The 26,594-nt window shown below is 35.5% G+C and overlaps 1 protein-coding gene across 11 annotated transcripts in view; it reads right to left on the reverse strand.

The window, feature by feature from the left end:
* Positions 1-23,793, reverse strand: part of HERC1 (HECT and RLD domain containing E3 ubiquitin protein ligase family member 1) — a 211,125-nt gene extending 187,332 nt beyond the window's left edge. For 6 of the 11 annotated variants that reach the window (XM_074234353.1, XM_074234350.1, XM_074234352.1 and 3 more), the window contains exons 1-2: positions 23,052-23,127; positions 4-959 (exon numbers count right to left, since the gene is read on the reverse strand). In XM_074234353.1, the coding sequence (XP_074090454.1) occupies positions 4-933 (930 nt within the window). In that variant the 5' untranslated portion in view covers positions 934-959; positions 23,052-23,127. Of the gene's footprint in view, positions 1-3; positions 960-22,807; positions 22,832-23,051; positions 23,128-23,405; positions 23,486-23,554; positions 23,645-23,721 lie in introns of those variants that run through there. The other 5 variants (XM_074234348.1, XM_074234347.1, XM_074234346.1 and 2 more) reach the window with 5 other exon arrangements.
* Positions 23,794-26,594: the final 2,801 nt, after the last annotated feature.

Consider the following 26,594-nt stretch of genomic DNA (forward strand, 5'->3'; position numbering starts at 1 on the left):
TACCAAAGAGCGTCTCATTTGCATTAATATGTTCATAAAGCAGTCAAAGCTGATCATTCCTTCCTGGCTTGGCAGTAGTTTGTTTTTTTCCATGGTGTGTACAACTGCTGATGCACCCAAAGCCATTTCTATCCATTCAAGAAGATACCTTAAAGAACCACGCTGAGCTGCCAAACCAAGCAACAGTTCAGAAGCTAATCTCCGACCTAAAGTATCTGCTCCAGAATTTGGGATAGTTACTCCCTTAAGAAACGTAGTCACTTGTGATAAACAGTCCAAACCCATAGGTGGAATCTTACTTTCATTTGCTAAAGATAATGGTGGCAAAGAGCTCACAACTTCTATTGCAGTATGAATGACATCATTACAAAGACTGAGACCAGATCCTGAAACAGGCATCATCCAACTCTGTCTTAGTAGTGCAAATAATAAGCTCAGTCCAGTTCGAACACCCATTTCTATGAGAGCATCTGTGCTTGATCGGGGCCGTTCACTAACAGAATGGACATCTGCTGAACCAGAACTACTCTCTGGTGAATGTTGCTGCTGCTTCACTTTGCCTTTATCATGATATTTATTAGAAAGTGCATAAAAGACACGTTGCAGCACAAGAAGTCGTTTACGAAGTGCTCCAGCAAATGGGGAATCTGAACATACCATCTTGGCCAAAGCCAACTGACTAGTAAGAAGAGCATCCAAATAGTGATCCTGTTCATCACTTGAAAGAGATTCACGTTCAAAATCAGGCAACTGAGGTCCTTTGAGGCACAAAACCTGCTGAGGCAGAAGCACAACTTCTTTATTGCTGACCAGTTTAGAATAAAGAACAGAAACACCTTCTCTTGTAGCAATAGATTCACTGTCTTCTGTGATCCAAGAGCTGTTTAAATGTTCAAGCCATTTGAGCTTCACTGGTGGTACCATAGCTGCCATGGTGGTTAATTATTTTGCCATTAATCCTACAACAGAAGAAAATTGAAACAGTCAAAAGGCTAATAAGTATGAAATGCTTCTGCACTGCTTTTAATTACATTTTATAAATACATATAATTATCAACATTTTTAGTGTCATGTGCACTACTTCTTCCACCGTGACTGAATCCACAGCAAAATGAACAATCTGTGAAAATGAAATCCAGTTCACTCTAGCAATGGCAGTCACAAAAAGAAAGTTACAGAATGGAGGAATTTTTTCCCCCTACAAAATTCCATCCTTAAGATTCTGAGAATACAAATTCTCAACTAGTTCTGATGCTATTTTTTTTGTAAAGAACAAATATTCTTTAGATATAAGGGCCAAATCTAACAAAGTCTCAGCTCAACAAAAATAAAGCAGTTCTAAGAGAAAAACTTCATTTAAGAAAGAACAGGACAAAACTGAAAAGAAATAAATGAAGGTCACAAACTTTTTTTCAAATGCTCAGGAGAGAACAAAAGAAAGTTCAAATGGAAACAGACAAGGAAGGTAGTTTTGAAAGGAACAAACTGAATTATTATATTCATTATTATATTATTATATTCATTTTTTTTGTTTTGTAAGGCAATGGGGTTAAGTCACTTGTCCAAGGTCACAAAGCTAGGTAATTATTAAGTGTCTGAAGCTGAATTTGAACTCAGGTACTATTATAAACATTTTTAAAAAGCAAGCTATACATAACTGAAATTCAGTTTCACATATAATTCACTTGCTGTTCTATTCTATATATATGGAAAGATCTTTTATTGAAATTCATAAACTTAAAATTTTTTAAATTAAATTAAAAAAAGAAGGGATAATGTAACTTTCCACATAGCCCTAAGTTCTGAATTCACTTCTATGCCTGGAAAACCTCCTAGCTAATAACCAGAGTTCAAATTTGCAATTGCCATATCTCTTTCCCACCAAACAGCTTGCTTAATTATCCTCAGTAGCTACCTTTAATCATCTCAAGAAAACATTATTTGGTTTTGTAAGAGTTTTGTATACCTATGTTATTAAGCCTGGAGTTAAAAAAAAGGTTAAAAGTACTGCTCTGTAGATTCAACCACCCTTTTGGAAGTTCTAGCAGTGCTAATAAATACAACAAAATTAAGTAAATAAAAAAAAACAGCACAAAAACTACCAAATAGTTGATAAATACTAGCTATTTTATGTACATTTGGTGTGATAAATGATTCTGAAGATGGTTCCTTTAAGAAAATTTCTCTCCAAAGAGAACATTTTTATTATAAATCATAGTATAACTGATTCTAAATTCAAAGCTATCTTGAGAGTCAGCTATCCACACTGGATAGAATACTGACCCTGAAGTCAGGAGGACCTGAATTCAAATCGGACCTCAGACACTTGATATTAGTGTGACCTTGGGGCATGTCTTGCCTTGTCAAAAAAAAAATAAATTAAAAAAAGGTATTTTGAAAGGGAAAAAAAATGTTCTGAACTCTGAGTTAAGAGGATAATGATCTTTAAAAGTTCACCTGTTCAAAAAAACAAAAAAGAAATGTAAAAGGTAAAAAATCATGAACTTACCACTCTCAACTAGAGATTAAAAAAAAATTTTGTTTTCAACATACATTTTTGGGTAAGATTTTGAATTCCACATTTTCTCCCCCTCTTCCTGTTGTGAAAGAAGAATCAGAACAAAAGGGAAAAAACCATGGGGGGGGGGACAAAGTATAAAACAAATTTAAAAAATGGAAACTAAAAAAAAAAACCTAGAGGAAAAATGGAAACTATATGCTTTGATCTGCATTCAGATTCCACAGTTCTTTCTCTAGGTGTGAATGGTATTTTCTTTCACAAGTCCTTTAGAATTGTCTTTGATCAGATGCCTTGAGGAGAAGAACTATCACACAATTCAACTAGAGATTATTAATGAAGCTATATTATAAATGTAAGATGGAACTTGTTTTTCTATATAACATCATCAACAGCTTTAGGAATATTGGAAATACTGAAATTAGCTTCTGTGTTTCCAGGAGAGGAAGGTCCCAGGTCCTCAGCAGTCAAGTATTTTTTCCATTATGCATAACTACCTATCATTTATTAGAATTGTAATGAGAGTAAAAACCAAATGTCACTGATAAATTTAATCCTCTTCAAGAAGGAAAAACAATACTGACACATAACAAAAGTCTTAAATCAAACTTTGCAAAGTTTTATATACTAACAAATATAGGTAGAATGAGTCAACTATGATTTATACAAAAAAGCAGCACATTTAATAAGTTTCATTTTACTGAAAACTACTTAGGAAGACTCATTTTAATTCTTTTTTCAATAAACAATATATCACTGGCATTCTGACAAAGCAAGAAATAATATTTATTTAGCAGGTATTAGCTGCCAGAAACTATTCTAAGTCCTGGGGATATAATATAAAGAAGAAAAAAATCAAAACAAAACCAGTACCAGCCATCAAGAAACTTGGGTGGAGATATGTAAAACTACTATATATAAACAAGATTAGATAACTAGATAAATAGAAAGATAGAGATAGAGATAAAATGACAGAGAAAGATAGAGATAGATAATGATAAGATATATTAGAGATCATCTCAGAAGAAAGGCATAGGCATTAAGAGGGACAATTAGTAGAAACCTAAAAGTGGCCAGGAAAACCAGAGTAGGGGGAAGAATTCCAAGCCTAAGCAGTGAAAATGTACTGCACTAAAAGTCTTTTGGATTTCCCAGAATGAAGAAAGGAATAAGATTCTACAATTAGTCAACAAGCTTTATTAAAATGCCTATCTCCTACATGTCAGATGTCATGTAAGCATAAGAAAATCAGAAAGGCTAGGAGGAGGTCAGGTTATTAAAATTTAAAAGCCAAACAGAAAATTTCATATTTAATCCTTGAGGCAATAGGAAAGCACTGAATTTTTACTGAAGAAGGTGACATGGGTCTGACCTTTCCCTTTTGGAAATAACTGGTAGCTGAGTGGAATGGAAGAAAACTGAGGTCAAGAAGAGCAACTAGAAGACTATTTTAATAGTCCAGAAAAGAAGAAACAAAGGCCTGCACTATGGTGTGAGATGCAGTATTAGACAAGAGGAATATTCAAAGAGATAATGAAAATAAAGTTGCCAGAATCTGGCAGCAGACTGGCTATGAGAGGTTAAAAAGGAATCTAGGACTACAAGAGTGAGTGACTGGGAGGATGGATAAGTAGTAAGATGGATAAGTAAGATAGTAAGATGTAAGTCAGGTAAAGAGGAGGATTTCAATAAGCATATATTAAACAGCCTCAACTAAAACACAAACAAGTTCGAGGCATTGAGAATAGAAATTTTTAAACCTGCCTCTGCCCTCAAGGAACATTATACCTCACACAGAAGATTACATACCAGGCAATCTGAGGAGGAAAAAACAACAGCTGTCAGAAAACTAAATGTGAGATCAATCAACCAATGAAAACTTACTGAAAACCTTTGTCATTCCTTTATTTTATTTAACAAAGCTAAACAGAACTGATACTCATGAAATCAATATGAATTTAAAACACTAATTGATATAAGTTATTATTGCACTGATCTTCCATTTCTATTTATGGACTGAAAGGAAAATATAGTTTGCTATAGCTTGATATAACTTAAGATTTCTTGCCTTGAAACAAAATATTCCAAATACATAAGTTTTTTCTACACCTACAGAAATCTGAACTTTGAAAGTTCTGCATTTATAAAGTTAAATATAAATTTATAAAATGGCTTCCTTTTCCTTATTGCTTATATGACACCAAGAATAAATCATTTAACCTCAAAGGCCTCAGTTTTCTCATCTGTAAAATAAGAATATTTAGACTAGATGGTCTATGGGGTCCCTTCCAAACACTTCAGAAGAAATAATTTTAATGAACAAACATTCTTCAGCATGTGGTGATTCCTGCTTTTCCATAACAGAAATCACTTGTGAAAAGAATCATTTTCCAATGTATTTTTCAGCCCTGCTGAATCAAGCCAAAATCATCTTTTTCAGGTTCAGTAGGTATCTGTACAATATCTGCAAACCCTTCTTTACCTAAAAGTAATCTGCATAATGTGATAATCTGGAGGGCAGTTGAAAAAATAGGCTATAATCTACATTTCCAATTTTATCACACATCACTACCTTCTGTGACCTTTATAATTCATTACATTCCATCTCTTCTCTTTAAGCCTTTGTGAAGACTGTCCCAAACACCTGAAATCCACTCTCTACTTGCCCCACCCCCAAGATAACTTCTAAATTCTAGTCTACAAAGACTGTTTACTGGTCTTCCCAGCTGATAATACCTCCCTTACCCCATTACCTTACTTTGCATATATTTTATATATACTTAAGTCTCTGTTATTTCCTCTAACAGACTATAAGCTCCTTTAGGTCAGGAACTGTTTCATTTTTTTGTCTCTGCATTCCCAGAAACTAAAGCAATTGGCTAGCATGTAAGAGACACTTAATAGGCTGTTGACTGATTGATTAGCTCACCCTAATTTAGTACTTGATCATGGGTAAATGAACATAATACCCATGTCAATTTCCTCTCCTGTAAAGTAAGTTAAATCAATAATCCCTAATGGTTCCTTCCTAAAGCTCTAATTTTTTTGATGCTACAAAATTAAAGATTGTACTTAGATTCTCCTCTAAAAGAAAAAAAGTATTTAAAGAAATATCTGAATTTATTTTATTAAGCAAAAGCTCTAACATCGGGAAACATCTCATATTTGTTGATTAATTCTACAAATAACTTTGGAACCTACTGACAAACAAAACCCTAATCTACTAAAATATCTGTGTTTCAGTTTAACATAGCTAGATCAGGGACCAATGCTCTCTAATTGCAATTTTATGCAACCCACTGTGGGTTTACTGAATGCTTTAGTAAACAAAGCAGAGCTACCACAGAGCTCTCACTAAAATGACAAATCAAAATATACTGTCTATTGTAAAAGTAAAGTTGGACAGCCTTGATCTAGATAGTGTAGCTGGCAAAAGCTTTCAAAAATGGACATATCTTCTAAAATATTAAATGAATTTTCATCAAACTTGATGTATGAAAATAACGACCATGGTGCCATCATTCAAAAACCTCATAGTTTTTAAAAACTTAAGCAAACATCCAATTATTTTTCAATGTAAAATCAACATTATTAAATGTCTGACATTGAAGGTATACATATCAATATATATGAAACCTTATGATACCTCTAAGTTCTATAAGTTATTGCATAATTCTGGGCAATCAATTCAACCTCTTTGAGCCTCAGGGTCCTCTTTCATAAAATACTATTTCTAAGGCCCCCCTCCCCAATAATCTAAAATTCTTTTAGCGTGTTTACATCTTCTTATATCAAATTATATTCATGCTTGTTTCTATCAAATATTTCCCCCCACCAATTCCTCACAGTTATTTTCTCTTTATTCTCACAGACTTCCCCGGCCATCCTCTTGCCCTCATCCTTGGTGACTCTTAAAAACTCTCCTGCTTTTCCTAGCCATTCTTTCTCAGTCTCCTTTTCGAAACAACCCAAGACAAGATACTAAATGTGAGTGTACTCCAAGGCTTTGTCCTGACCTGTCCTCTTCTCATTTTGTGACTCCCATAAACTGCTGTGGTTTGAAATGCCATGTCAATACAGATGATTCCTCTATCTAACCTTAGTCTCACTCTTGAATTCTTATTATTAAACATTTTAAACTGGATCTTCTTGAAATATCAAACTCAATGGGACTAAAACAGGATTATCTTTCCCCTTAAATCTATCCCTCTTTGAATCTACCTAATTCCTTATCAAGGGAGCCACACACCATCCTTCTAGGCACTCAACTTGCCTTGATGACTTATTCTCCCTCAATACTCATATCTAATCAGCTGCCAAATACTGTAAATTCTACCTCCACAGTATCTCTATCAAGCATGGCCTCTCTCTCCAAAAGCTATTTATCATCCTCTTATCACATGATCTCCCTAACTCAGGTTCCCCCCCCTGCACTGACAAGGCATTTCAATGCATAAAATAGGGGGTTCATGATTTCATATGGAACTTTTTTGGTGTTCTTTTAAATTCTGAATTTTTTTTTAAAAAAAGGAATTTTAAAAAGAAAAAGAAAAATGATTCAGGCATATTTCCCACATCAAAAAATGAGTCATTTCCCGTCTTCTGAAAACATAGTTAATTTCAATGTTTTGTTTTTATTACATATGACAATTGTTAGATGAAAATGTGTACTGTACTTCCTTTTTACTTGAAATACAAGATAAAATTTGTAACCCTGCTAAATTAAAGCAGACATTCACTCACATAATCAAAGAAAAAAGAAATACCTAAACTCAAACAAATAATATTGAAAATAGATAATTAAAAAGGCTTTCTGGTTGGTCTCCTTGCCTCAAATTTTTCTGTACTCTAGATAATTGCCAAATCTTGTCATAGCTACCTTCATATCATCTTTCACATTCATCCTCTTCTCTTTCCTCACATGAGTAGTGGTAATATGAAAAAAAATATTTGTAAAGTGCTTAGCACAGATCCTGGTACATAACTGGTACTGAATAAATGCTTGTTCCTTCCCTTCCCCCGACCACAACTTAGTCCAGTCTCATCACTTTTGGCCTGGAATTCTGCAATAGTCTTCTAAATATTTTTCCTGAATAATTTGTTTGGGTAGAATCAGGTCACCAACTTGTTAATCAATACAAAAAGAATAAAAATGAGTTTATATGTCCTGCAATTAAAACAACTCCAAGCTGACCTATCTAAACAAATTACTGAAATCAAAAATATATATTTGTATTCATTCTATCTATTTCTACCTGCTTCTTTCATTAAAAAGTAAGCTTCTTGGAAGAAGGGATTTTCATTCAGTCATTGTATCCCTAGCACCCAGCAGTGTGTAGGACATAAAATTTGCTTAATAAATACTAGGTTAAAGTGAGTGAGAAAAAAAAATGAAATCAATTAAAACCTCCTAGCAAGTTTAATTGATATAAATTAGAAGATTAAAAAATTTGATAACTGCCTTAATCTGCAAACAATTGACTTACCTGCAAATAGGACAGGTACGGGAGCTAACAGTTAAAATGGTTTGTAAAAATAAACTTATTTGAAAAAAATTTATAGAGGATGATGGAAAATGCTAAGCAGTATCAACTTAAAACAGAAAAAAACAGGGGAAAAAAAACAAATTTCCAGAAAACTTAATGGAGACACCAAATTAAAAAAGGTCATTCCAAAGTCATTTAAAGATGAAAATGGAAAGAAAACAAGTAGACGCAAGATGGATCAAATCTGCAATGATATTTTCAGCAAAGTCACCATCAAGGGCAAGGAAATCATCATACCTGATTTTTAAATAAAGATTTCACTGTTATGTTTCTGTTTTTACATTACCCAAATTTCACCCTTTACTCTCCCTTTTCCTTTCTCAAAGCTACGTCTTAGATTTTTCTTTTGTTGATCTGACCCTCCTACAAGTCCCCTTGTAAATGAGCAAATTTTTACCAAAAATCTTTCAATAGATGAGATTAGTAAAGCAAAACAAATTCCCATACTGGTCGTATCCAAAAATCTACCTCATTGTACACTTTAAATTCAACATGTCTGATAATAAGGAAGTGCCATTACCAACCAATTTACAGAGCTAGAAAAAATAGTAACAAAATTCTTCTAGAACAAAAAAAGGTCAAAAATACCAAAGGAATTAATGGAAAAAATACAAAGGATGATGGCCTGGCTGTACTAGATCTAAAATCATATTATAAAGTGTCAGTCATAAACTGTCTGGTACTGGCTAAGAAATAGAGAAGTGGATCAATGGAATAGATTAGGTACAAAAAAAAATAGTGGTCAATTACTATGGTAATGTACTGTTCGACAAACACAAAGATTCCAGCCTCTGTGTTAAGAACTCACTATTTGACAAAAACTGCAGGGAAAACTAGAAAATGGTATGGCAAAAACTAGGCATAGACCAACATCTCACATTTTATATCAAAATAAGGTTGAAATGGGTTGGGGATTTAGACACAAAGGGAGATACCATAGACCAATAAGGTGAACAAGAAAGAATATCTGTCAGATCTATGGAGAGGGGAGAAGTTTATATCCAAAGAAGAGATAAGAGAACATTATGTTTCAAATCATTATTGATGAGAAATGCAAATTAAAGCAACTCTGAGGTATCACTTGTCAGATTGGCTAAGATGTCAAAAAAGGACAATGATCAATGTTGGAGAGGTTGTGGGTAAACTGGGACAGTAATGTACTAATTAGTGCATTACTGCCCCAGTAATGCACTATTTAGTGGAGTTGTGACCTAATCCAACCATTCTGGTGAGCAATTTGTAACTATGACCAAAGGGCAATAAAATTGTGCATACCCTTTAATCCAGCAATACCTCTACTCGATCTGTATTCCAAAGAGATAAGAAAAAGGGGGAAAGACCCACATGTACGAAAGTATTTATAACAGATCTTTCTGTAGTGACAAAGAATCTGAAATTGAGGGAATGCGTATCAACTGGGGAATAGCTGAACAAGTTATGGTATATGAATGATACGGAGTATTATTGTTCTGTAAGAGATCATGAGCGAACAGATTTAGAAAATCCTGGAAAGACTTGCATGAACTGATGCTGAGTGAAGTGAGCAGAAGCAGGAGAACATTGTACACGTTAATGACAACATTGTGAGATGATCAACTATGATGGGTGCAACTCCTCTCAATAGTTCAGTAATCAAAGACAATCCTGAGGGACCTGTTATGGAAAACGACATCCATAACTAAAAAGAAATGAATGCAGAACAAAGCATACTAAGTTCTCTTTTTAAAATTTCATTCAAGATTTTTCTTGCTTTTTCCATGGCTTTTTCCCCCCTTAGTTCCAATTCCTTTTTCACCACATGAATTATATGGAAATATGTTAAACACGACTTTTTACCAGGTTGGTCTCAAGTTATAGGGAGGGGGAAGGAAGGGAGGGTGATAGAAAAATGTGGAAATTAAAAACTTGCAAATGGATGAATATTGAAAACTATCTTTGCATGTAATTGCAAAAAATAAAAATAAAAAATAGGCTAAGTGTAAGTGACATGTTTCATCTTCATTCTTTTGAACTCATGGCTTATAACTTTGTTGTTCAGTGTTCTAATATCTTTCAAAGTTGTTTTTCTTTATGAGGTTACCATCACATAAGTTTTTCTACTTATTCTGCACCAGTTCCAAAAAGGTCTTCCCAATCTCCTCTGAAACTGCCAATTCATGATCCTGCATAGCACAAGATCTCATTACATTCATATAATACAATGTTTAACCATTCCCCAACAGGACACTTCTTTAATTTTCAATTTTTTGCTAATACAAAAAAGAGCTGCCATAAATATTTTGTACATACTGGATCTTTTTCTCTATCTTTGATCTCTCTCTGATACTGCTAAACAAGTCATTTAATCTCTGCCTCATTTTTCTCATAATTAAAATAATAGCACTATGCTCTCAGGTCTGTCCTGTTTCTTCCCATTTTTCTTTCGTTAATGACTTTTTAAATTCTTGACATTCTATTCTTCTGTATGAATTACTATTTTTTTCTACCTTCATAAAATATTCTTTAGAGAATTTGAAATTGCAATGGATAAGTAAATTAATTTAGGTAATATCTTTTTATTACAGTGGCCTGATCTAAACATGAACAATTTTTTTTCTACAAATTATTTAGATGTGTATTCATGTAAAGTGTTTTATACAATTTGTATGTGAATAATGTTAAGTCAGCATTAACCCAGCACTTTAAGGTTTGTAAAACACTTTACAAATATCTCATCACAATAAACCTGTGAAGTGGTGTTATTATTATTATCCTTTTACATATGAAGAAAATGAAGTAGAGGAGGTGACTTGCCTAGGGTAACATGAATTCTAACATCAATTACTGATGTGTTTTCTAGAGAAAGAATGTTGCAATCAAAATTGAAAATAAGTAGAAGTAAATCAGTTGAACTGCCTGTGGAAGACTACAAAAGCATTTTAATGACCTGGAGCTTCTCTCAGAAACAAAGAACCATCTTTTAAATATTTTCTTCAGTAATGTGGATTTCCCCCCAAAAATGAAGAGGCCACTTTGAGCTTGGTAGGGTGCAACATATTACAAACACAATATTAAAAAAACAAAACAAAACAAAAAAGACATCAAGGAAATATCTGAGGCAAAGGAGATAGGAAGGTGTCATGGAGCCAATATTAAAAAGAAAAATAATAGACAAGTCACCATGTTTTAAAGATAAACAGACTGTGTAAAAGAATAGAGGAAGGTACCTAATATATTGGGTAAAGTATACAACTTGGAAGAAAGAATCTTGAAAAGTATCTTGGAAGAAAGAACACAATGATGAGAGAAGAGATCCCTTTGAGTATCTCAAAGCATAAGCCTTCAATTAAGCTAATAATTATCTTTCACTATAAAGTCACAAACTAGAATCTTTTCAATGAGTATATTAATGTGTCTTGTGAACATTATACTTACTATGACATATATATATATAAATACACCTGTAAAACTTGTTGTTTCTTTGTTTTCACTATCTGCCCTTTAAAAATATCATCTCTAAATAATTCTTTCTGAACTGCAGAGATTTAATAGTTGTTTCTCTAAACCAAAACAAGCATAAACAAGATATAATAAGCCAAGACAGCAAACCTCCATGTTTTATTTTATTTTGTTGAGGATGGAGGGTGGGGAGTGGGGGGTTCCATTTAAGTTTTCTAGAGCTATGTACAGCATTCACATACTGAAGTATAGGATCAGGGAGAAAATGAGTGGATTTAACAGAAAGGACCCTGATAACTATAGTTTTCCAAGCCTTCAAACAGAATCATAAATTATAGAGAAAAAAGTTTTTGCACTAACAAAATCAATGCTGCCAAAATTAGAAGGAAAGCAGAAAGCTGGGAAACAATCTGCACACTTCTGATAAAGGTCTCATTTCTAAAATACATAGAGAATTGCATCAAATGTATAAGATCACAAGTCATTCCCCAAATGATAAATGGTCAAAGGATATGAACAGACAGTTTTCAAATGAAGAAATTAAAGCTATATATAATCATATGAAAAAATGCTCCAAATCACTATTGGAAAAATGCAAATTAAAACAACAATGAAGTATCATCTCACACCTATTAGATAAGCCAAGATGAGAACAAGGGAAGATAATCAATATTGGAAAGGTTGTGAGAGGACTGGGACACACTGATGCATTGCTCATGGAGTTGTGAACGGATCCAACTTTTCTGGAGAGCAATATGGAACTTTGCCCAAAGAGCAATAAAATTGTTCATACCCTTTGATCCAGCAATTCCAATTCTAGGTCTATATCCAGAAGAAATTATGAAAAAAAAAATGGGAAAAGTCCTACATATTCCAAAATATTCATAGCAGCTCTTTTTATGGCGGCAAAGAATTGGAAATTGAGGGGATGCCCATCCTTGGGGAATGGCTAAACAAGTTATGGTACATGAATACTATGGAATATTATTGTTCTATAAGAAACCATAAAGGGTCAGACTCTAGAGAAGCATGGAATGAGTGATGTGATCTGATGCTGAGTGAAGGGAGTAGAAACAAGAGAAAAATATACACATCAACAACAACATTATGAGATGAATAATGTTGATGGAAGCAACTCCTCTCGGCAGTCCAAAGAGCTAGGACAATTGAATTTGACTGGTTATGGACTATATTATCCCCAACTAGAGAAAGAAAAACAAAACAAAACAAAACATACAGAAAAAAACCAACCCTTCTGAATCTGATGAACACTTTATAAAATTATCTCTTAGGTTATCTTGTTCCTTTAATCCTAATTCCTCATGCCAAAAATTACTAATGTGTAAACATGTTTAACAAAATATGTATGTAAAATGCTAAGCTGACTGTTCCCTGCTGAGGGGAGGGAAGTGGGAAGGGAGGGTAGAGAAATTTTTGTAACTTGGAAATATGCATGTACATATGGAAGAAAATAAATTTTTAAAAATAAACTATAAGAGAAGAAATTTTGGAGATCATCAAATCTAATCATTTAAACCGTGTAAACTGAAGCTCAAAGAAGTGAAATAAGTAGCCCGAGGTTATATAACTAAGCTATAAAACTGAGGCTAAAATACCATTTTTCTGACTCCCAGATAAAACATTCTTTTCCCCTATAATACAAGGCAAAACTTTCACTTTTGAAAAGTTATCAATTCCATGATTCAAATGAAATCCCCTTTTTTAATGTTCTGTGTGTAGAGAAATGCTTGTCAAATTCATATTAATAAAAAAAGTAAAGCTTAACATTATTAATTTCTCCATCACAGATCCAATCGATTTTTGTTTACCCATAGCCAGAAGTGAGGAGAAGTATAGGTACTCCAAAGTAACAAATAATACAAAAGTTTGCTTATATTTGGCTTAGAATTATGTTTTTAAATTTAGATTAGAATATATACACTTATTATTTCCTGAGAATTCACCTTAAATAAAATAATTATAATATGAAAAACTTTTAGAAATACATAAAAGTATCAAATCTCATCACCCTGAACGCTCCACCTTGAAAGTCCTTTGCTGGAAATAGCTATATTATAGAATTGATACAAAGCACCAGCATAAACAGATCTATCCTATAGGCTACATGTCCAAGACCATAGAGAAGGGTTTCAATTTCAAAATGACTTTCTACAGAGATAAAGACAAGAGAGAAGGAAAGAAGAAAAAAAGGAAGGAAGGCACTGAAAAGTCAAAAGTCAACAGAGAATATATAACTAAGAAAACTATATACTCTCAAAAGAGATATACTACCAATAATGCAGATAATTAAGAAAACTACTATAAGCACTGTCAAATTTTAACCCTGCTGAATGTACAAGTGATTGGCTATTTGAAGACAAGCACAAAAATCCATTTCAACTCAAAGAATTTCTTTTATCTGGATTATTCTCTGTTGACCCTCCAATCTTGCAGTTCCAATTATCTACCTTTCAGACATATCAAACTGGATGTCCAGTAGACATTTTGAACCAAACATGTTCAAAAACAAACTCATTTTTTATCTCCCTAAATCCTATCTCTTCCACCCTCTAATATCACAATATATAGAGAGAAACACCATCCTCTCAGGGACAATCTAAATATGTTACTCGATCTCCCTACTATTTCTCACCCCTCATATTCAATCTGTTACCAACAGCTGTCAATTCCACGGTTATAAAACCTCTTCAATAAGTAACCCTTTCTCATTTTTGACACGGTCTCCAGTCTAGTGTAGGCCCTCATTACCTTACAACTGAGCTACTGACAAAAAGTTTGTTAGTGGTTCTGCTATGTCTCAGAAACTCTAAGCCCACTTCATTCTATCTTCCATTCATTCATTAACTACAATGATTTTCCTAAAGAGCAGATTCAAACCATGTTCCCACCTTAATTCAATAACTTCAGGGGCTCCCTATCACCTCCCTCCAGGATAAAATACAAAATCTTCTGTTTGGAATTCGAACCTCTCCATCCAAGACAAGAAAAAACTAAGGATCAGAATCACCTGAGCTAGCTAAATATCAGGGCTGGAATTCAATTGCAGATTGCAGACTTTGCTAGTGTTCTTAAGAAACAGTGTTTGGGAAAAGCTTGTCAATTATTTGCATCTCAAAAATCTGTCCACATCACTGTTTTTTTCCCTAAAGTTTTGTACAATTTATATGTTCTGAATTCCCTCTTTATTCCTATAATCACCACCCTAATACAGGGCCCTATTCCCACCTAACTAAAAATGCCAACTATAGGGGCCTCCTAACAGAGTTTAGGAGGCCTTCTAACAGAGATCCAGAAAAAAGTGATAAATGAGTGAGACCGATCATTTTCAGACATGGTCAATGTGTGAATTAGTTTTCTTTCACTATATTTATTACAATAACTTCTAGAGGGAGGTAGTCATGGAGGGAGAGCTAGGAAGCAGTAGCTGTGCTAAATGAAGTAAAAACTAATAGCTAGAATTTACAAGGGCAGTTAGGTGATGCAGTGGATTAAGCACAGCCTAAAGTCACTGGGACCAAATCTGACTTAGACACTTACTAATTGTGTGAGCTTGGGCAAGTTACTTCACTCTATTTGTCTCAATTTCCTCATCTGTAAAATAAGCTAGAGAAGGAAATGGCAAACCACTTCAAGATTTCTGCCAAGAAAACCCCAAATGATATCAGAATCAAGATTCAATTGAACAAAAAGCATTTATATAACCTCTACTATATAGCTCAGGCACTATGCTGAGAGCTTTACAATTATTATTTCATTTAATCCTCCCAACAATCCTATGAGACAAGTGCTATTATTCTCATTTCATGAATGAGAAAATTGAAGCAAACAGAGGTTAAATGAGTTGCCCAAAGTCACACTGGGGCAGGATTTGAATTTAGTATTCCTGACTCCAAGTCCAGCATTCTATCTATTGTGTCACCTAGCTACTCCATTAAAAAAAAAAAATTTAAAGAATATCATGGAAAAAAAATTTTAAATCCTAAAATGCAGGAAAAAACTTCAGAAGAAAAAAAAAACAACCTAAGCTAAAGATGATATAGATATAAGCAGGATAATTCTGTTATCATTCTGTCAAATATAAAATACACTTTAAAAAAAGAAAACTATATGTAATACTTTTCTTTATACTGAAATATTCCTATTTTATGTTAGGTTCAGAATAAAAGTTAAATTAAAAATACAGGTGGAAGATTATAAAGGCATACAAAAATGATACAAAGTTAAAAAAACAAGAAAACAATATGCACAATGTAAAGCAAAATAACAAATAAAAAACATAAACTTAATATTGTAAAATAATAGTGACCAAGTCTGACCCCAAAGAAGAGATATGGGAGTATTAACTCCTTTTCCTACTTTCCTTATAGGGATGAAGGACTATGAATATAGACTATAACATATATTATAGGATTTCAACTGCTGATCAGTTTTCATCATGTTCATATACTGTTATAAGGCAAATTACAAGGAAATAAAGATGTCAAAAAAATTCAATACATTTTCAATAAGGGGGGGGTCCTCTAATCTGGTTCCCACCTACTGTTTCATACTTATTTCATATTGTTCCTCTTCAACCACTATACTCAATTAAACTTGCCTAGTTGTTCTCTGAACTCAACCCTATCTTTATAAAAGCTATCCTCTATTGCTGATATGCTCTTTCTCCTTATTTCTAACTCTCAGAAACCCTAGAATCCATCAAGGTTCAGCTCAAGCACCATTCTTATGAGACTCTTACTTAAGCTCCATTTGTTATTTCTCTCTCACTGTGAATTACACAGTATTATAATTTATATTTGAAAGGCAGTGTGATCTAGTGAATAGGGAACCACACTTATAATCCAAAAGACTTAAATGTCTCAGTCAACCTGACTATTTAATAATAATGAGCTAGTTATTTAACCTCTCAACACCCCAAGCAATTCCCTTAAGTTGCAGTATAAATTGTAGAACAGTTGCCAATCTACACTGATAAAGTGAATTTCCTTAGTATAAGTTCCCCATACCTCTTGTGATTTTCACAGTAAAATATTAGGTCTTTGATGGCAGACCTGTTTCATTAATTCTTTGTAGCCCTAATGCCAGACACATGAAGACACTTGAATGCTGTAAGTAACTGACAAAAATTTTTAATTAAGATGAATCATATAAAACTATTGAATCCTAAGCCCCCAAATACCCCAAACCATTATCTAATGGAGGAAAAACACACTCTTCTTCACTTCAGAAAACATTAATAAAACTCCAATGTTCAAAGACCTGTGCAAGTATTCAGAATATACAGACAAAAATGGCATAGACCCTGCTCTCCAAGGGCCTATGTTATATCAAAGGTCTTCAGGTGAATAAAATAGGTTAATATAATACAAAGCAGGGAATGATGGGACAAAGGATAGATACAAATAAAATTTGGGGAGAGAAAGATATCCTTTATTAGTTTTATGAAATATTATATAATATAGAATAGATATTCTTCTTCACACACCTAATGTAAAACAAGTTGGGTCATAGACAATATTATGGCAAATCTATCTAGACTTCAGAAAGAGAAAGAAAACCTGATTTGAGTGGCATAATTATTTGTTGTTCAGTTGTTTCAGTCATGTCTGACTCTCCATGACTCCAGTTGAGGTTTTCTTGACAAAGATACTGGAAGAGTTTGCCATTTCCTTCTCCAGCTCATTTTACAGATGAGGAAATTGAGGCAAACAGGTTAAATAACCTGGTCATATGAGTCTGAGGTCTGATTTGAATTCAGGACTTCCTGGCAGCAGTCCCAGTGACCTTTATAGCACTCTGTACCACCTAGTTGCCCCAGAATAGCATAAGAGGTATGAGCCAAATGAAATTCCAAATTATGTTAACAGGAAAAGTCTATATACAATCAACCAACAAGTATTTATTAAGTGCCTACAAAATTCCAGGCACTGTGCTAGGCACAAAAGGTAACAATGAAACATTCAAAGTGTTTTTTAAAGTGATTTTTCCTATTCTTTGCCTAGCATAATTACTGTATGGAGTGAAATACCTAAAATGTTTTCCAGATGTAGAGCAATGATCCTGTGCTAAAAATGCTAGATACAAAAATTTCATAACATCTGTGTGCCTCAATTAAAAGGATTAAATAATCACATTTATTCTGCAAATTGCCAATCCAAAAACTATACTAGGTTTGTGACAAGTTTGTTCTGAAAACATTAAAAAAGTCTGGTTTACATAAATTAAATAACTCTCCCTTTCAGTTTGTTTTACACCAAGAGCACTAATCTTCATGATGTGGTCTTTCCATCTACTGGGTATTACTGCTCACCCCTAAAAGGGGTTCCAGAAAAGCTAAGCATTTAAAAAATAACAACAATAAGATGGTATGGAAACCAAAATCAAAGTGGAGAAGAGAGCTGATAGGGAACCCAATACAATCATCTAATGTACTTACTAATATACCAGGAAATGCTTGGATACAGAAACAAAAATCATAAATTAATTAAACCTCAACAAGATTTATTAGTAATCAGCTTCTAACTCTCTCTCTCCTAACTATTCCCTATCAATGCAATCTCCTAGAACTGGCAAAGCAGTAGCCAATCAGGACACAACCCCCAAATTTAAGTCTATCAGATGGAAATCGAGTTGCTCAGTGGAACAAACCTATCTATGTAATCACATGAAAATCCTGAGAAGAATAGTTAATTTGGATTAAAGTACTTACTCTTCTTCAGAATATGCTAGCTCAAAATTTAATTCTATTTCATAAATCCTTATTAAGTCAAAGGATGACAGAATCTTAGATTTAGAGTTGGAAGGAATATGAGGGGTCATTTAGTCCAATCTTCCTCCCAATTTTATAGATGAGGAAGTGAAGACAAGGTAGAATAAATGAGTAGACCACCATCACACAGGTAGTATCAGAAGCAGGTTTTGATCAAGTGTTCTGACTGCAAGCCCGGGGCTCTTCTACTGCACATGCTGACCTACCCTAAAGGATACTCTGGGGAAAGAGGTAAAGCTTTCTCTATTTGATCTAATCAGCATCATGACCCAAAATCCAGAACCCATTCACTTATTAGATAGCCTGTTCAGCATTTACTTTCTTTTTAAACTTGAAGACATGATTTTTATTGAACATTATCTGTGACACTTTTACATTATTACAAATACCTTATAATAAAAAAATCAGTTATAAAAAAAAGGACTTTTTCCTGGAGTTATTATCATTGCACAGTTAAGCAAAAGAATATATCTCAATATGAAGGTCATCTCCAAGTATCAAAGCAGAATACTTATGAACTCACTTCATCAAAATACCCTACATACATATGTATAAATACTTATTGATAAATATTTTCACAATCAATGAAGCACATCTACATCTTTGAGTCTATCTGTGTGATTCTTACCACAGACTGAATTAACCTTCAAGAGGAAGGCAATATTACTTGTTATTCATTTCCAAAGAATAACCAAATGGAATAGCTACAAAGTGCCCTGCTTATGTAAAATTCTCAGCATTTACTTTTAAGCAGAATCTGTTCCTGTACAACCCACCTTTCTAAAGCATCCTTTTTCCAAGGAAATCTTGGTTGCAAAGAATCTATTCAGTGTTTGTCAATCTTTTTCAATTAGGACTCCTTTTTAAGGTAAAAAAAATTTTCTCAAATCCCTTGAATAGGAGCTAAAATATTAGTTTCTGGTGACTGAAAACATATATAATCTGTGAATTCAGTAATGTTTTTAAATGAATTTGAATTTTATTGATCATAAATGCAACAATACATAAAAAAGTAACTTTCTTCAGTCTATTGAAAGCATATTTGGTTACTTATTTGATTCATATACAATGATTCATCCTCACAACCAAAGGTTGGGAGCCATTATTTGATGGACTAGTCACTTTCCAGGTCAAAAATTATATAGTTCTAAGTTATATTTGATGAGATAGAGAGTTATCATAGAATCGACAATTCAAAAGCTCCCTGGATTCAGTCTAGTGTCTTCAAAGCACATAAAAATTCACTCTCATCTTGCCAAGGTCACACAACAACAAAAAAAAGGTAGAACTAAGGCCTCCTCAAACACTGTACAGTATCATTTTTGCTAAGTCACATTATCAAATGGAACCATTTCTCATGCTGGGGTTGTTTCATTTTGCCACTAAAATGTGAGAGAAAGACTTTATGGATGGAAAACTTTGGAGCTCTTAAAAAGTTCCATCTTCAAGAGTACTGTCTTCTGTCTTTCATTAAAATTTGGTGATTTACGGAATTATAATTCATACTGTTTCAAGCACAAACACACTAACAGGCATTATACCACAGGGGAAATGATTTAAATTTTTCTTAGGTTAATCTACACAACTATTTTAGAGCCCCAAAATTTTCAATCACTGTTAAATTCTTGTTGAACTCAATGATACTGAATCAAAAAACACAAATAGTCAGCAAAATGCAATCATATTTAACTGACCTTTTCACTAAACACATAACCCACATGTATTAAGAAATTGTTAGTAAATAAAGTTTTAAATTTTTCATTTTATAATAAAAGAGCATGGCAATAATGAGAGAAACTTATGATCACTGAATTTATTACACAGCATGTTTTAAAATCAATTACTTGAACAAAGAGAAATAGAATCAGTATCTTTAACTGGAATTTCATTTAAGTTCCTGGAACTTCAAGGGATTCTTTATGGGCTTTCTTTTATCTGGATGTTAATCTATAATAGGAAAAATTTGCAAGAGCAAAAAGAATGAATTATCTATTTCATGCAACCTTACAACCATGATTTTTCTTCATTAATGGGGCAAATGAAGTCTCAATTCTTAGTAGATCTCATCAGTAAAGTCCCAACATGAAAAAACCTTTCACTGATGCAGAATGGCATTTTGCCTTTACTTACTATAAAAGTTCTCTTAAAGAAACTAAACTAATTATAGAGAATCTCTTTCCCAATTAGGAAGTAGTTATACAACTATGAAATTCAAGTTTATAACATATTACAACAGAAGCCTGCTATTGTGGAGTTGTTTTATTTTTTTAAGCCTAACACTAAATTCTTCCTCCCCACCACAATAATAATATTCCAAGCTTTCCTGTCATTTAAGCCTCAAAAACCAAAATTCTGAGGGATATTTTCATTATGACTATTCTTTTACATTGAATTGTTGTCTAAAGAATTGTTTTAAAGAACATAATTTTAATACACCATAAAATGAATCATTTCCTACCCCTAAAACTAGCAAAATCCATACTAGATTCTCAAAGGATTTCTCCAATTCAATTTTGTCTCTGTATTTGCCTCTTCGATTTGTCTACTCTTCTACATACCAGAATTATGTGGGCACCAAATAGATTAATACCTATGCAGAAATGACAGTTTACAGTCTAATATGCAAATAGCATGTCTGGATACTTAAGAGGCAAAGCAATGATAATCATAAGATGCACAAAAAATCAAAGCAACCCAAGGACCTTAGGAGGTCATTTTAATTCATCCACTGACAATTATTCAAGACATTAAAAACTATTCCAATTTATTTTAATCTCAGAGGCTCAACCTCCCTAGCAAATTTATTCCAACATGAAATGACTATCATGTGACTGGGAAAATATGACATTAGGGTTTTTTTTTTGCCCTTTATTAAGTCCCAACGTTTGTTTATACATGTGTACACTATGTATAAACAGACTGTCACATTAACTTCCTTCTAGCACCACAAATCTATGAAAACAATTCCTTAACTAGCAACACAAGGTAACATAACACTCTGGAACACAGTAATATTGGTAGTCAATTTTGTAAAAACTCTTCAGATAGAAAGGTGTTTTTCCCCCCTAAGAATAATCTATCAAGAGTTCCTTGTATTTAAAAAAAAAAAACCCTGTTCATTCTTCAATACCACAGACAGATTTAAGGGAGGCACAAACCTTTATGTACAAAATCCAGAAAACAGAACAGAAAAATGTTTTACTTTAGAAAATGAAACAGCCAAAGAGAATCAATTGAAGGGAGATGGGTTAGAATGAAAGAAAAGCGGTACAAAATCCAGAAAACAGAATTGAAAAATGTTTTACTTTAAAAAAGCAAGCAGCCAAAAAGAATCAATTGAAAGGAGATGAGTTAGAATGAAAGAGGTACAAAATCCAGAAAACAGAGCAGAAAAATGTTTTACTTTAAACAAAAAAACCAAACAACCAAAAAAGAATCAATTGAAGGGAGAAGGGAGGTACAAAATCCAGAAAACAGAACAGAAAAAATGTTTTACTTTAAAAAACCAAGCAGCCAAAAAGAATCAATTGAAGGGAGATGGGTTGGAATGAAAGAGGTACAAAATCCAGAAAACAGAACAGAAAAATGTTTTACTTTAAAAAAAAACCCAAACAACCAAAAAGGAATCAATTGAAGGGAAAAGGGAGGTACAAAAATCCACAAAACAGAACAGAAAAAATGTTTTACTTTAAACAAAAACCAAACAACCAAAAAAGAATCAATTGAAGGGAGATGGGTTAGAATGAAAGAGGTACAAAATCCACAAAACAGAACAGAAAAAATGTTTTACTTTAAAAAACCAAGCAGCCAAAAAGAATCAATTGAAGAGAGAAGGGTTAGAATGAAAGAAGAGAGGTAGTGGAAAAAAAGAGAGCTCAGTCATGATGGTGAACAAGCAAACACAATTTTAAACAGAATGGGTGGGGAGAGTCAGTCAAACTCTAAAAAAAAGGGAAAAAAAGTCATTTTTCAGCAAATATTTAAAAGGCGAGGGATCAAAATGAGGACCTTGTGTCAATAATCAAGAGCCATCTTTTTTTTTTTTAATGTTTTAAATCTCCCTGTGTTTCAGTTATGTTTTAGAAGGGTCTGTATTTTACATAACCTCTCGGAAGGAAAAAACCCGCACCTGTAGCCTGGGCCCCCGGCCCAACCACCCCCAGCCATCGGTGCCGTGGCACCCTGGCACCCTGGCCTCCGGGGTGGGTGCCTTCCACTTCGGGCCGGGTGCTGGGTCCGGAGCGGCCACTTCCCCCCCGGCTGGAGGGGGTGATGGAGCAGAGAAAGATCGGGGGGCAGCAGTTTTACCCAGTTTTGCGCCAACCCCGCGTGATCCCGAAGTCCCTCCACAAGCCCGCACCCCGAGCGGCGGGGGCATCGCCCCGGGGGGTCGGGCCGCCGCCCTCCGGCTCCCCGAGGCCCCGCGGGGGGAGGGGCGCTCGTTAGCGGATAAAGGGGGAGGCGGGGAGCTCCGCGGCGCGACCCCCCCACACACGCCCGGGGGAGGGAGGTTACCCCGGGAGGCTTCGGGGTCCAACGCGGCTTCCGAACGGCCCCGGGAAGAGGAAGAAGAAGAAGAGGCGGCGGGGGGCGGGGGCGGGCGGAGGGGCCCGGGGCGCCGCCGCCCGGCCCGGGAGGCCTCGCTCCCCGCCGCCGGCTCCCCAGCGCCAGCCGCGGGCGGGCACCGGCACCGGCCCCGGCCCGACGGGCCCTTCCCGGACGCGCGTGGGGGGCACGGCCGGGGCGGAGCGGGCGTTACCGTGAACAGCTCCGGCGGCTGCGGCTGCGGCTGCGGCTGCGGCTGCGGCTGCGGCTGCGGCTCCGGCTCCGGCTCCGGCTCCGGCTCCGGCTCCGGCTCCGGCTCCGAGGCGGCGGCGGCGGCGGCCGCGTCCTTTATTTTTGCTGCAGCGGCGGCGACTTGTCAAAGGGAAAGACGTAAGAAGCGGCGGCCGAGTCTCGCGGGACTACGGCCCAACTCTCGCGCAGCCTGGAGCCCTCGCCGCCCCTCCCCCTCCCCCAGCCCTTCGGGTCCAGATGGGGAGGGGCGGGGGGGGGGGTGAACGGGAACGTAATTAATAGGGGGGGGGGCAGAAGGCCAAGTCCGCGCTCCCACCTCGTTCTTTGTCTTCCTCGGCGGAGCCGCTCCTGCGAGCGCGCTCCATCTGCCGTCCGGGGGCCCCGGCTCGCTTTCCCCAGCTCACCCGGGGGGAACCCGCTCCCCAGCCCCCCGCTGCCAACGAGTCACAATCGCCTTAGACTCGCCTAGTCACGGGTGTCGCTACCGCGTCCCCAAGGAGAAGGTTTCCCGCCTCTGCGCCTCCGGAGCGTGAATGCCCGGCCCGGCCCGGCCCGCCCGGGGGCCAACAGAAACAAGTGGACGGGCCGCCCAGAAGCGCCGCGGCCGCACCCCTCTATCTCAGCCTTCGCACCTCGCTATCAGTCGCCCCACAGGCCTGAAACCCGCGGCGGGTCAAGCTCAGCGGCACTCGCCTGGCCTCCTTGTCCCTGGTGCGGCGGCTGCGGGCCCAGGACTCCACGGGGCCCGCCTCTAAGCGGAATTCTTTCCTGTGGCGGCGACCTGAGCACACTGTTTGCGGGACTCGCTCAGCCCTGTCTGTCCCCGGCTTTCCATCCGCCAGCAAGCCAGATATCATTTTATTTGCCTACCCATCCATTCACTCAGCAAATATCCTCCATCATTTTGTTATGGCCAGTAATAAAAGATACTCTATTAAGCAAATTGTACAGATAACATAAGCCATACGAGGTCAAAAGGACAGAGAACACCTACAAAGTATGTGTTCTGGATCACTTTATATATCATATATAAATTATTTAAATATTTATTTATCTACATAGTATTTATATTATTTTATATAATATTTATTAATATATAAGATATAAAATAAATATTTATAAATGTAGTATATTGTTTATATTATAAATTTATCTGCATATATCTATCATACTATATATTGGGTGTATATTTTATATATTATTAATATTTTTGCATGTACCTTATTACTTTATGATTAAGTTAATATATAATGTGGGGAAAAATTAGGGAGTGAAATGGAAAAAGTACCAGTCCTATAGTTCAAATTTTTCAGATACTTAATATCTGAGTGACCCTAGGCAAGCACTTAACCCTGTTTACTTCACTTTAGTCATCTTTAAGATGAAGTGGAGAAGGAAATGGCAAACCATTCCTGTATCTTTGCCAAGAAATTCCCAAATCAGGTCATAAAGAGTCAGACATAATTGGGGGGGGGGGGATGACTGAACAAAAATGGAGGGCACATACAGGAAGGACAGGAAAAGCAGAATCATTAAGTCGAGTACCATCATTATCTACATGATTTGGTAAATGGTTGGTAATGCCATTCATTCATTCATTCATTCAACAAATTTACCACTTTGAGGCAATGCAATGTGCTCTAACATACTACCCTTAAGAACGATTCATTTCATTGAATTTTTTTCCCTGACTTTATAAGCTACAATGTTTGTTCTCCTTGGAGTAAAGGTAAGATATTTCCTTGGTAGACCTAAATACAAGTCTATCCAAAAAAAAAAAAAAAGCAGCTAAATTACTCTTCTCTTAACTCAGTTGGAAGGTAGATGAAATGGGAAAGGATATAAACAAGCTAACAATATTACACAGTTGGTAAATATAAACAGCATCAAGAATCATTTTCTCTACCTGGCTGTGTGACCTTGGGCATGCCACTTAACCCCATTGCCTTGCAAAAAAAACAAAACAAAACAAACTATAAAAAAATTTTTGAAAAAAAAATAAAAACTTTCTCTTTTCCACAGTCTCCCTCTCCCCACTAAACTATTGTCATTTTAACAAGATTTCAACTTTTAAAAAATATTACTAGGTATTAAGTCCAAACAGTGTAAGTTGCTTCAGATAGGGTTTAAATGGGATCTCATTTCAACATTTTATTAAGTACCCATTAGGAGCTCAATATACAAAGACAAGACAAAACAACAACAAAAGTTTCTTTACTGTTTACATTCTACAGGTTTTTGTGATATGTAAATAGGTAAATTGAAGACTATTTGAGGAAGGATTGATGAGCAATGTTAACAAAGAGGAATGGGGGGGAAGGGAAGCAAGATTGGGGGGGAAATTGTAAAACTCAAATAATATCTTTAATAAAAATAAAAAGGGGAATCAGGAAAGGCTTAATAGCAGTAATATCTGGACTGAACTTTAAAGGAAATCAATAACAAAAGGTGAAGGTGGAAATTTCAAACATGATAGACAACCTGTGAAAAGGCAGGAAGATGGGAGATATGATGCTCCCTGTAACAAAGATTTCCATCTGCTACATATTTTGAACCTCTAACTATAATTTTATCCAAATTGGACATAGTCCATTATGATATATCGCTTCTATTTTGTCCCATATATTCTATGGTCCTATTGGTTGTTGGTTGTCCTTCGTTATCAAATAAGACCAAAATGACATCACTATATTAGAGACAAATTACTGTGTGTCCAACTGTGACTAATTAACCAATACAAGCTCAGAATGCTCTACCACTGGTAGGACATAAAATAGTCCATATGAATTTATGGTCCTCCACTTTATCAGGGAAGCATCAAGCAGTGAAAAGAAAAATCTACAAATGATATAGTTTGGGGTTTTTTTCCCCTCTCTTTTTCTGAAAATAAGAAATAAGGTCAGGTCAGAGATAAAGATGTGAAAACAATCTAGAAAGGCCTAAGAAAGCTGTATGGAGGTATAATTATGCAGAGTTAAAAGGGGGAAGCATATTCATGCACCAGGAAAAAGGACCCCTTTGCTTCATATATGTTGCCAGAGGAAATGGGCAATTGCATGTTCCAAATCAACAAACAAATGATACATCAAATCATGACACAAAGGAATTTCATGAAAATTCACAAATAGCATCAACAAATTGGTCAGCCAATTTTGAGCCTCCCAGCGATGCTTAAAGAAATACTATTTCTACCAAGAAGTAAAGAGGAGAAAAAGGGGTAAGAGAATGATAGTGAATAAGAGTTCCCTACTCTTTAGCCTTCAAGGAGGGATTGGTTATAAACAAAACAAACTATTAAGAAGATCAGGGAGAAAAAGCAATGTCATTTTTTAAAGCTATATAGGAAATAGAGTCATTTTTAAGAAAAAGGAGCCATTCCTCAATTGATAAACTGGCCAAAGGATATAAACTAGGCAGTTTTTAGAAGAAAAAATCCAAGCTATGGATAGCCATAGAAAATTGCTTTAGGTCACTAATGATTTAGAGCATTGCAAATAAAACAACT

This window comes from Macrotis lagotis, chromosome 4 (genome assembly GCF_037893015.1).
Source record: "Macrotis lagotis isolate mMagLag1 chromosome 4, bilby.v1.9.chrom.fasta, whole genome shotgun sequence".
Lineage (NCBI taxonomy): Eukaryota > Metazoa > Chordata > Mammalia > Peramelemorphia > Peramelidae > Macrotis > Macrotis lagotis.